General features: G+C 41.1%; 1 protein-coding gene across 5 annotated transcripts in view; it reads left to right on the top strand.

The window, feature by feature from the left end:
• The window catches only part of OSBPL5 (oxysterol binding protein like 5), a 130449-nt gene that overhangs the window by 107649 nt on the left and 10297 nt on the right, over positions 1–12503 (top strand). For all 5 annotated transcript variants that reach the window (XM_042884587.1, XM_042884586.1, XM_042884582.1 and 2 more), the window contains exons 9-16: positions 599–818; positions 3797–3981; positions 5213–5294; positions 5893–5991; positions 6932–7028; positions 7988–8086; positions 9491–9588; positions 11109–11198. In XM_042884587.1, the coding sequence (XP_042740521.1) occupies positions 599–818; positions 3797–3981; positions 5213–5294; positions 5893–5991; positions 6932–7028; positions 7988–8086; positions 9491–9588; positions 11109–11198 (970 nt within the window). The remainder of the gene's footprint in view (positions 1–598; positions 819–3796; positions 3982–5212; positions 5295–5892; positions 5992–6931; positions 7029–7987; positions 8087–9490; positions 9589–11108; positions 11199–12503) is intronic.

Raw genomic sequence — 12503 nt, 5'->3', positions numbered from 1 at the left:
TTCTGAGTTCTTCCATATAACATTATTTGGGGGCAGTGCATTTCCCAGGTTGACTTGTGTGTGATTTTGTGACAATCTTTCCTTCAAATGATTTTTAAATCAACCTTTTCTAATGTAGGGCTGATTTAGGACCACCATCTGCTGAAATAAAGTAGCAGTAATACTGAAAAGAAAATGTATTTCATAATTTCATATTTTTCCCATATGATATCTTTCTCTGATTTGTTTCCGTACAAGAAAGAATGTCTCCTGATTCACGCTTCAGTTCTGCAGTCAGCAGTGTACAGTTGTTAGTGGGTGCTCTGTATCCCTTCTGTATGTGGGCTCCTGCACAGAGTGGGTGGCAATTTGCATAAGGCCAACACAGTGGAACTCCGTGGCAGATTTTTCAAAGTGCCATTTGGAGAGAGATTTTTGGTTGGAAATGTCTCCCTGTTTCTGTGATAAAACCCTGCTATTCAGAAAAGCCACATGTTGAGCTCTCCTGGGCTGCAAACTCTGTTTTGAGTCCCGGGAGATGTTTTCACCTATCTAAAAGGCCTGAAGTATGCTGGCTCTGTAGATGATATTGAAGTGAATAATGAACTGTGTGTTTCAGTTTGAACGATTCAGCCCTGGAGAACCACCACCAGTTGGAAAATGATGCTTTTTCGGACAAGTCTGAGAGAGACAATGTGGAAGAATCGGAGAATGAAACACAGGAGAACAGCCGGAAGACAAATGAAAGCGAGAGCGATCAGTCAGAGATCCATGGAGAGGTTTCTCCAGAAAGGAAAGGGACAACTTACGTTGAACAGATCTATGAAGAATTTGGGGAGGTAAAGGGGAAGTCACCACTGCCTGATCCTTTAATATATCTCTGTTAATAGTATTTGTTATCCAGCCTTCTAGATGCATGGCAGTTAAGAATCAGCTTTGTGAGTTCCAGTGTTTTACAGACAAAGCAATGTACAGCTTTCTGCTGAATTATGTTGAACTATCATGTGCTCTAATAATTATACATTATGAGCAGCTTCACTGCTGAGCTTTGGCATGTCTCCAGCATCAACGATTGCTGTAACCAGTTATTGCAGTGAAGAGCCGCCTAGCATTGGCACAGTGCTTTATTGAGCCAGCAGGAGGGGGAAATATTATTCTGGGCATGTGTCCTGGCCAATTAGGAGCTCAGTCCTTGCATGGCACAAAGTATATTTTTCTTTTCTTTATTATGCATGAAACATCCTTTCTGTGTGTCCTAATGGAGCATAATGGGTTCCTAAGTGACCATTTCTCATAGGAAAGCCATTTCTCATGTCTGTTAACAGCAGAAGGTTCCATATAAGAGCTTTTGTCACTGACATCTCTAAGAAAGTCAGCAAGAGAACAACTGAAGGAAGTCAGTGTGTTATGGGGTGTTATGGGGTATGAATCAGTGCATTCAGGCAGCAGAGGAGCCCTTCTCCAGCACCAGGAGTGCTTGGAGCACTCCCTTGCCTATGTCTGTGCTTCAAAGAAAGTTGCTTTTCTAGAAAGCTGTTTCTTTCCCCTGTGTGTTTGCTGGGGTTACAAGTGTTGTGGGTGAGGTGCAAGCCGCTGCTATAGAAACTGTACTTGGAAACAGAATTACTGACCAGAGACACCAATAAAACCCATCTCCCCTTCTGTGCATCTCCCATCAGACTCCACCCAGACATGCAGCAGGAATTCCCACGTAGCCTGGCCATTAGGTACTCTGTTGGGTTCCCCCCGTTTGCCAGGAGATGGGGCTATGTCCCCGGAGAAATGCGGATCAGGCAGGCTTTTTAGCGGTGACAGCACCATAAAGAAAAGTAAATTGGGTGCTGTGATGCTGTTTGCTGTCAGTAGTGGGCTCAGATGTATCAAGTGAATTACGTTAACTGGCTTCTTAATCTGACTCTGCTTCTGTCTCTCTGAGTGCAGCTCAGGTTCAGAGGATCACAGCACATACTATCACTGTTAAATTGCATCATGGCTATGAAAGCTCATTTGAAAGATGTGCATGTATGTATGTACATCTGTATGCATTGGAAAGGCATGTGCTTGTGCATCTGTGTGGGCATATGCACCAGTCCGGCCCTGTTTGCAGTAAGAGTTTGCAGACAAATGTCAGATTGCAAAAGTTGGCCTAGAATATAAAAAAGACACCTCTTCAGTCAGTAGATCACTATAAAAGTTTTAGTTATAGTTAGTTTTAAAAGGGGTTATTGAGGGTGAGGTACTTGAGGGAAAAACAAACTAGAAATGTCCTGAGGTTATTCTCATGCTTCGGTCCCTCCTTTTCCTTTCCTTTCTCCCCTTCTGCACTGATTTGCTCTGTACAGCAATTTCAACTGGGCATTGGTTTATGTTACCAATACCCGCACACTTGAAACCTGGTTAAATAATAACAGTTCAGGCAGACCCATGCTTATTGTACACTCTAGAAGACGCTGTGGTACTGTGTTCTTTAATGGTCTCCACACATTGGAGGTTCAAACTGTTATTGCATCAGACTGTCACAAAAAGAATGGTACAAGAAAGGAAAAGCAATGAAATGAGAAGAGCTATGTTGTTCCCCACCCTGAAACTCCCCGCAGCCTACAAGTTGTTTTTGTATATTTGTGCATGATGAGTAAAAGGGCTGATAGGTAGCCAAAAAAGATGGTGCTGGGGATGCTCATGGTGAAAATGAGTATTTAGTAATATACACCATCTGCATTCCCGTTGGGATACATTATGAGTCTTTTCCTGAACCAGAGTGTGTTCCAGAAATGGAGATTTGCCCTTTTTCTCATAGGAATCTCTTGCCTAAAACCAGTAGAATTCCTAATTACAAGTATTCTCTTTTTCACTGTTAAATTCTGATGGCTAGGGTGGATGTTAGACAATAGTCTAGATAATCAACAACTGCATTAAAATGATATTGATCTCTCAAAGTTTAATTTTCTTTCACCACTGCCTTAAAAGGCCCATTCCCTCACGTTTTAACTAACAGAATCATAAAATCATAGAATCATTAAGGTAGGAAAAGACTGCTAAGATCATCTAGTCCATCAGCCCATCACCACCATGCCCACTGAACATGTTCCTCAGTGTCACCTCATGTAAATCCATGATGAGCTACAGAGTTATAAAGTTATTACTGAAACCACAATGCAATCCTCAATGCTTTTTTTTCCCATTACTTGTGCTTGTGCTGTGTAGGGGACTAAGCAGCACTGAGGGAGATGTAGGCTGTGCACACAACCTGTCAGTGGTGTCTTTGCTATTCCTATCCTACTAGTAGTTTGTCCTGTTTTGAACTTAGGGCTGCTTCAGTCTTCTGTTAAGTACTCACCTATCTCCTATTTTTTTCTGCACGTATAACAGAGTATATCTTACAGTCCCTCATTTGCTGACAGTGGGACTAACAGGAGCTTCTTCATGCACTCCATGGCTGCAGTGATGCTGTCACACTGTTGGGCACATCCACACCTCTGAAGGGTGTGGAGCCCCCTTAGTTAATGGTGGCTCAGATTGGTCCATCACATAACAAAGTCCCAAGGTGTGTGGAGGCAGCTGCTCAGGGCTGAGCACAGCAAATGTGTTGTCCTTTCCTTAGGCTAGCTTATACAGAGCCTCGGGGCTCTCTGTACCACTCCTTTTAGTGTTTTGAGAATTCACCCAGGCTAGAGCTGATGTGGTTTTTTTGCTGTGCTCAACATTCACCCTTCCACCAGAACAAGTATGCCTGCATGAGCCTGAACCATCCAAGTAAATGCGCCTGCAGGAAGTGATTTTCCTGTTTCTGCTCTGAGCTTTCCATTTTTCTATGTAGACAGGTGAATCATCTCAAACAGAAACTGTCTCGGAGGAGAACAAGAACCTGATGTGGATCCTGTTGAAGCAGCTGCGGCCTGGCATGGATCTGTCTCGGGTGGTGCTGCCCACCTTCATCCTGGAGCCACGCTCATTCCTGAACAAGCTCTCTGATTACTATTACCATGCTGACCTGCTTTCCCAGTAAGCAGTGCAAGCCTGCCTGGTGTGGGCACATCACTTGTCTGTGTGAAAATGTGTTAGTTTGATGCTGGCTGGGGTGTGCTTGTGCGGTGAGAAGGACTCAAATGACACACTGGAATTCAGTGTCATTCAACTCAGGCTCTGGCTGCTTTTCAGTGGGACTTCTGCCCATGAAAGGCAAGGAATCAGATAAATTCCAGACAAAGCTGCTTTTGCACAGCACATCCTTTCCACACCTTCCTAGGGAATTCAGCTCGTTGCTTTGAGCATCTCACAACAGATCTGTGCCACCTTTTGGTGTACTCACATACAGAGCAAACAGCAGAACTGTCAAGCATTTCTGTCCCCAGAAGCAGCACAATTTTGTTGGTTGATAAATAAGAAGCATCTTTTAACATGATTGAGCGCAGAGACCTGCTGGGAGCACAGGAGTAGAAAATAGAAAATGTTATTTTTGCAGATAGAACTGTTTTTCTCAATGAGATATGCTTTATGGATTTCAAACCAATGTGTGCAGTATTCCAACAGTAACATCCGAAGTTAAGGAAATGGTCCTCCTCAGGACTGAGATCTGGAAAAAAATTAAGAGGTTTGAAGGTTTTCTTTAATAAATATGTTTGAGGTACAGCTGCTCTTTCTAAGTGGATTTTGTAGTAACTTAACCTTGTAGATTTTGAAATCTGACTAAATGGTCGGAAATACCAGGAAATCTATTGGTTGTGTTTTACCTTCCACATCATCTTTGAGTGGAGAAGATCTGGATGTGACAACTCTGTGAAGCCCACTGCAATCTGAATTGCTGTATGAAATCTAAAAGGATTGGAAAAGGCCATGTAGCACATCAGCTTCAAAGGTCTTTGCTTTTGATGAGATTAGAATTTTTATTTTTATGACTTACGCAGTACTGTTAGCATGAACCAGTCAGTCCCACATGAACACACTTGAACTTCCATCAAATCAAATGCAATACACTTCAGAGACTTTACTAGGCTTTTTGCAGGAGTGCAGAGAAAGTGCCATTTTTTAAGAGATTATGTGTTTTGCAAAGTACATTACTGAAAAATAGTTTGTGCTAATAGACAGCTTTTCCCATTGGCAGGAGCACAGAAGTTACTTCCATTTAGTACTAGGGAAGAACTATTGAAGATAATTGTACTGGTATAAAATAAACATGATGTGTGATGTGTCTCTCAAAAGCATGTGAGAAAACAGTTTATGTTCTGTCCTGCAGGGCTGTCCTTGAAGATGATCCATACTGTCGAATGAAGCAAGTTTTGAGGTGGTATCTGTCTGGCTTCTACAAAAAGCCAAAGGTAAAAGAATGCATGAACTTTGGGTTGTAATGGACACTGAAATCTTCTGCTATTGTTGTGTACTTCCTTATTGCCTTTCCCTTGGCACTTCACCTATGTTGTTGTTCAGAAGACTTAGACAATTTATTTAAAACTGAAGTTGCATTTGGTTTCACAGTAAATAGTGGATGTGAAATAGTTTTTGGTAACCTAAGAACTTTTTCATTGGAGAGTTAGAAGACAAAACTGATTATCAATAGGTAATAAATCCTTAGATGCAGGAGTTTTCATGCCTGTGAGTACTTCAGTGCCACGTTTCCACATCAGTGTTTACCTGCTGCATGTAGTAACAGAAACAATACAGTCTGATCACCTTGTGAGGCTTTGGTCAGGCAATATCAGAGATGAAGACGGTGAGAAGAGCAGATTAATCCATGGGTTGGGTGAAGAAATTTAGAGCAGAAGAATGTATGTAATAACCAGTTCCTAGGCTTTGATTCTTGTTATAGACTTGATCTAGAACATAAGGGGGAAAATTACTACATTATTTTGAGGCCATCTTTGTAAAGATGGCTAGCATCTCTTCATTAATAGCAGATTTTGGTTGCTTTCTTTTCAGGGAATAAAAAAGCCATACAACCCTATTCTTGGCGAGACATTTCGCTGCTGTTGGTTTCATCCTCAGACGAACAGTCACACGTTTTACATAGCAGAACAGGTGAGTCACTTTATTTGGATGTTCAGGTGCTGCAAGCAGCAGTCCATTTACACCTCCATCCATAGGATCACTCTTCTTATCTCATTCTGTGAGAGGAAATTGCAGTTTTGTTTAGACATCCAGAATGGGAAGTGTTAAAAACTAGCTACTGATCTTTTTTCTTTTCAGATTTACTGAGATTAACTTGTACTTTGGCAGGCACTCAAGATGGTAAAAGCAGCTGTCCCATCTATAACTTTAGTCTCTTCAGTGGTAGACCTTTCCCATGGAATTCTTCTTCTTTGTTTTCTTATTTGTAAGAAAATATTGTTATGGGTTGTGTTGCCACTGTCAAAAGGGGCATAAAATAGATAATCAAATCCTATTTTCCTTTATTTCTAAACTGTTTGTAATGATCTTACTAGGAATAAATTGAGGTCTTATCTCCATATCTTTGGAGATAAATGAAGGGCAATACTCAAAACGAAACTGGCCTGACAACACTTAGTATGAGATTTATAGTTTTAATTAAGGAATTAAGGACTTGTGTGCATTCTTTTTTCCATATTTAATCAAAGCTTCTTGTATGTTCAGTTGGTTTGTTCTGCTTTGTTTTATTCAGTCGCTGCATCCATGTCAGGGATGTTATTCAGTTGTTCCCCAAAAGTTCTGCACAACCATTTATTGTGTTGAAAATCTGATAGTGTACATTACAGCCTAAAGTGATCTCAAATGCATAAGGAAAAGAAAATGTAGCATGGAGGAGAAGAGTTGCAGAAGAACTCTGTCTCCCATATGTAACTTTTCCTTCATGTTAACATTAGTATGAACAGGGCTCAGAGGAACTTGTTCAGTACTGTGATCTCTGTTTTACACTTTTTCTGGATGTGTGCAACACCTCCTGAAGATGCTGCTTAACTTACAAAAACTGCTCATCTGTGCCTATGTTTATTTCTTCCAGGTCTCCCATCATCCACCAGTGTCAGCTTTTCACGTCAGCAATAGGAAGGATGGGTTCTGCATTACTGGCAGCATTCTAGCTCGATCCAAGTTTTATGGTAAGACATTAATCCTAGGCGCCTTCCAAGTAACATAATTGCACTGCTTTTGTTTGTTTTGTTGTTGTTGTTTTCTTTCCCAGTCACTGCTGTGTATGTTGAGAGTTAAGAGCAAAAAAGTTTTGGAGCATCTGCTAGGATGCCCTGATTCCCTCTCCTAGCTCTCTGGGGTTTTCCCCTTTTCTGCCATTTCTGAGAGAAATCACACTAATGTTTGCTTTAAACAAGTGTATCAGATAGGAATCTTGACAGCTTTAAAGAAGTGCTCTTCCAAAAGCAAAGGTTTATAAGGATGTGTGGACACTTTGCTGTCAAGTTATATTTATACACTCACAGATGAGGATTTTTATAGCTAGCTGATCATCCAGATGATTTTTGCAACAATTGTCTGTATGAATGTTAACTTCTTGATTTATCTAGCTCTCAGATTTCCAAGAGTGGAAAGCTCCAGAAGGACAGTACAACTATAGGCTTTGAAACAGCATTGCTACGTAAAATAGTTTTCTGTTTAGATGAACACCTTTTATGTACTACCTTTAGCAGTTGTATTTGCTGAAACACTTCTTAAAAGTCATTTCTGTCTTTCTGGTGAAATTATTTATTTGGAATACTACATATTAGAGAAGTTGTGAGAACAGAAACACTTGAAAGAGTTCTAAAGCATTGGAGCTGCTTTCTTCTGTAGTGCATCCCGCAAGTGTCTTACTTAATCTAATGGCCTCTCTGCAACATGAGCTAAATACCAGAGCAAAGGAGAGCTTTGCAGAGGAGAATTTATTAGAACTGCATGCTTTCTGCTGTAAATGATTTACAGGGTCCTCAGTTATTTGCATCTCATGTTACTTCTTTCATTAGCGTCCTGCATTTAAGTGTACATATTTTGCCAGTGTAGGATAAGATGAATGACCGTGTATATCAAGAATTATTTACATAAGTGGTTTTGTTCTTTTAAATTGCAGGTAACTCACTTTCTGCATTGCTGGATGGGAAGGCAAAGCTTATGTTTCTAAACAGAGGAGAAGATTACATAATTACAATGCCATATGCCCACTGTAAAGGTAAGTTATGACTGTTCGAATAGGAAGGAAACAGAAAGAATAACATAGTATTGTGGGGACTAACTTTGCTCTGGCTCTTCTGCCATTTCAAAAACCTCAAATTGCAGGAATTAGCAGTTCTAGGAAGCAGTTGTTCTGTACATGAGTCACAGGGCTCAGCAGAGGACTGGTGATCCTAACAGAAGTATTTTTGCTTTGTTTGTACAGAGCTGAAGACGGAATTTGACTTGCTCTAAGTTAGTTTCAACACTACGTAGAAAGTGTAAAATACTCTATATATGCACTGTTGTTGGTAAAGTGTATGTGAAAAGAGCATTTATTTTGAGGGCATAAAATTCTTCTAATGTTAACGTAGAAATTAATATGTTGTCTGGCTTTTTGAAAATAAAGGATTAAAAATTCCTGACTTCACTTCTGCTTTCTTCATTAATCTGTGATATTCCGCAGTGCACCAGCTTTCTACATGAGGCTGGGTACTTGTTACTGTGTGTGAAAACAATACTATCTTGGCTCTACTGAGCATAATGTGCGCTGAAGCCCAAGGGATGGCTGCCAATTGATTCCCTGCTGTAACTTTGCATTTCGAATCATAGAGGCACAGAATAGCTTGGGTTGGAAGGGAAGTTGAAGCCCAGCCAGTACCAACCCCCCACTGTGGGCAGCACTGACCCTACCAGATTAGGATGCTCAGGGCCCCGTCCAGCCTTCTTGGAACACCTCCAGGGCTTTTTCCTTAGAAAGTTAGCCTTGGCCGCATTGGAACCAAAGTAATAAAATCACTCCTGTGATTTGATCTAATTTTGCTTTTAGCATATTTTTCATTCTGCCATGTTGATCTGTAAGCTAATCTTTGTGGCACATATAGCAACCTGAAAACAGTAACTTCTTTAAATTATGTTCTCTGTGAGCTATTCATGTGTGTAAAGTTCTGTTGCTGATTTTTCTTTTTCTACGAATAACCTTCTCAGAAAAAGGTAAGCAGGCATACGAAGGAATGCTCTACACAATTGCTAGTCCCCCAGATTCTTCTGAGTGCCCTTATAGCTCCTGCATGCCCTAACCACTCTATGAGAAACAGGTAGAGCACAAGCATAAATGAAGTTCCTGGGCACAACTTTTTAAAATTTGCCCTGTCCCACTTTCAAGTTGCCACACAGGCTCTGTCAGTACCTTTGAGCCAAGCTGTTTCCTAGCTGATGTAATAAATGGGGAATATGGACTCAGGGAGGTTTCCTTGTCCCTAGAGTAAATGCTCATTTCCTAGAAACTTTAGTTCCTGTTAAGTTTAAAAACTTAAAACCAAGTAGCAAATGTCACAACACATCAGTGAGATCTGGTTTGAGTTCAGAAAGCAGATCATTTCAACTGAGGCCTTTCATAGTTGTTTTTTTTTTTTTCTTTCAGGAATTTTGTATGGTACCATGACAATGGAGCTTGGAGGGAAAGTTACCATTGACTGTGAGAAAACTAACCACAGGGCAGAACTGGAATTCAAGCTTAAGGTGAGAGACATCTTGACCTCCTTTTGAATGGGTCTGCCTCTGTACACCAGGCAAGATTTGGCCACACATACCCCATTATTTCTGCCCCACAAATGCATGTATCCTCCAAGGGGTATCCTACGCAGAGAGGAGACATAATCACTCAGTAAGTCATGTCTACTACAGTTTGGCAGTGATTAAGCCTGAGTTATACACTATCTGTTCACTGCCAGCTGACTGGCTACTGGTCAGATGCTTCTGATGGTCCGGCAATGACAATGTGGCTTCTGTTTTGAAAGGTGCAATAATTTTTAGTTACTAAATAATGTGAGATGTGCAAGCTATTTTGAGGCAAGTCAGGATGTGGATCTTCAGTGTAACTCTCCAGTAACTGTCACATTCATACTCATACCTAGCAGGTGTTAAAATTAAGTGTACAAGGCTACAGAAACTTGCCTTGATGATAAGGGAAGAGCCCATTTTTGGCATCTGATTTTGAGAGGCTGTCATGCTGAAGTTGAACTGTTGTTGCCTTGTGCTGAATTATTCACATAGCAGTTCTCTCCCCTAGAAAGCAATCTATCATATGCAGATAAAATGGAGATGTGTTTAGGTATTTCTTTAGTTACTTGTGTTGAAACTTGGGAGAGAAAGTTAGGACATCTTTTCTTGGATAGCTAACTTACTTTCTAAGAAGCATCTATTTCCCTTCTGTTCCAGCTGTTTCTTGCCTGTGCATAAAATGAAACATGGCAAACTGGGAGCCTGCAGGACTTTATAGTTGCAGCATTAGCTGACATAAATGTGGGAAATTTGGAGAGGTAGGGATTTTGGGGGGAGCATAAAAAATTATGCAGAAGCATTATTGAACAGAGCAGCTAAAATGCCTGACGTAGGGGGCAGGAATGGAAGAACTGGTCACAGGATCACTGTGGTTTCCTGTGCTTGGCAGGCAGGAGGTGAGGGGAATTTTCCATTGTTCTGAGAATCTTTTCCTTGACTCTGGAAATACCCTTTTTGTTGTTGTGGTGGTTTTTTTTGTTTTTTTTTTTTTTTCTGTTTTTTTGTTTGTTTGTTTGAAACTGCTGGGCTTCTTTGCACTGGAGGCTTAACACAAATGAAACTATCTGTAGTGGCCCACTGCTGTTGCTTTCCCATAAGCAGGAAAAGTCACTCCTGCTTCTCCTTTTCTGCAAGTAAAGTGATGCAAACTGTAATGTGATTCTGGATGATAGGAAAAACTTGGCTGTATACATACATCCTGATATCTAGTTGACATAAACCTACTTGCAATGAAGGTGGTGCCTTGCACTGCTGAATGTTAATGTACTAGAAGACTTATCTCCCTTCCTGCAGTTCACACAGTGATTTTGGTTATGCAGACAGAAGAAGGGTGCAGTGCTAGATTGTCTAAATCCGTGTTAGGATCCATTCTGTTTTTCTGTGGGTTGCACTTTTCCTTCCCCACTACTGAATAACTGTCTTTGCCTCCCTTTCATTCTCACCAAACTGATGGTATTTTTTCTTTTCTCCCCTGACAGCCTTTCTTTGGTGGCAGCACAAGCATTAATCAAATCTCTGGGAAGATTAAATCAGGAGAAGAAGTGTTAGCAAGTCTCGATGGACACTGGGTAACACAGATAATCAAAGTTTCTGACAGTTTAAATGCATGTGGCAGCAGGATGTGTGGGAGGGCTGGCAGCATTTGGCAGGCTCCCAGCCTCAGAGAAGAGCCTAGAGAGGGCCAAATTCTGCCTCCCCACACCATCCCCAGGGAGCACAGGCATACCGAACTTTCTAGTCCTCACCTCTCAAGGTCATTTATGCTTCCATAGTCCCAACCACCTGCAGTGGAGGTAACATTTGCGCTTCCAGATCCTGGACCAAAGCTGAGACCTGTGAGGAGCGTTTCCATTGAAGCCAGTGGTTCTGTATTTAGGGTCCCAGGCCTAGGACAGGCCCTGATGGCAGTACACAAAAGAAGGGAGATTTTTGGCCTTCAAGTGATTGTGAAAATCATGAAGCTTCTTTTTGCCTTATGTTCAGTACTTCCCTAGCTATAACAGTGTCAAGAAAGAGTTTCATGGGTTTTAAAATTATTTATTTTCACAAGTCTTTATGGTAGGAGACTGTTATTTCTCTGTTGATAAGATAAAGGACCAAAACAGATTGAGACGTGTCTATGTGTATGGACAATTCAAACCAGCAAACCAGCCAGCACCTTTGCACATTGACATCCACAAGTACGCCAGTCAAAGGCATCCTTAAGCTGAAGTCCATCAGTAATAATGTTGCATGGTATAGACTGAAGCTTCAGTTCGTACCTCCTGGCAACTGAGACAGAAGCCCTAGCTTTGGGTTTACTTATGTATTTACCTCAGTTACATCTTTGGGTTTACTTATGTATTTATCTCAGCTAGGTCTAGGCACCTACATTTTCATTACAGTTGACCTATTGTCCTTTTTCAGTCCTTAGAAGTTACTTCTGAGACAACATTTATCTCTCTCTGAAGTATGCATTTAAAATAGGTGAAGTGTGCCTGAGTAAAGCCTTTTTTTATAGCGAGGACTACAGTGTAGCCATTGGTCGAGTAGTTTTCTAGAATCACAGCTGGACTCCTTTCCCCTAGCAATCTCCCTTTTTGCATAAAAAGCTGATGACTATTTGAAATTAGGGAGGTTTGTCCGTTCAGTTTGTGCATGAGGATGTTGGCTTCGTGTGTCTTGGTAGCTTTTCCATTCTGAGCTAACTTTCCTGCCAGGTGAGATTTGGCAATTGTGAGTTCTGCTAGCCCCATTGTCTTCAATGGGTCCTCTGAACACCACGTACAAGAGCATGTAATTGAGTGGCTTCCCTGGGGAACCAAGCCACAGGATTACACGCTGCTCAGCTTCCTGCCTTCTGTGGTTGATTTTTATCAGTGAGAAAATAATTT

Source organism: Lagopus leucura, unplaced genomic scaffold, assembly GCF_019238085.1.
Source record: "Lagopus leucura isolate 7727_CA_CO unplaced genomic scaffold, USGS_WTPT01 Super-Scaffold_100044, whole genome shotgun sequence".
NCBI lineage: Eukaryota > Metazoa > Chordata > Aves > Galliformes > Phasianidae > Lagopus > Lagopus leucura.
This window is presented reverse-complemented; position numbering and strand designations above follow the sequence as displayed.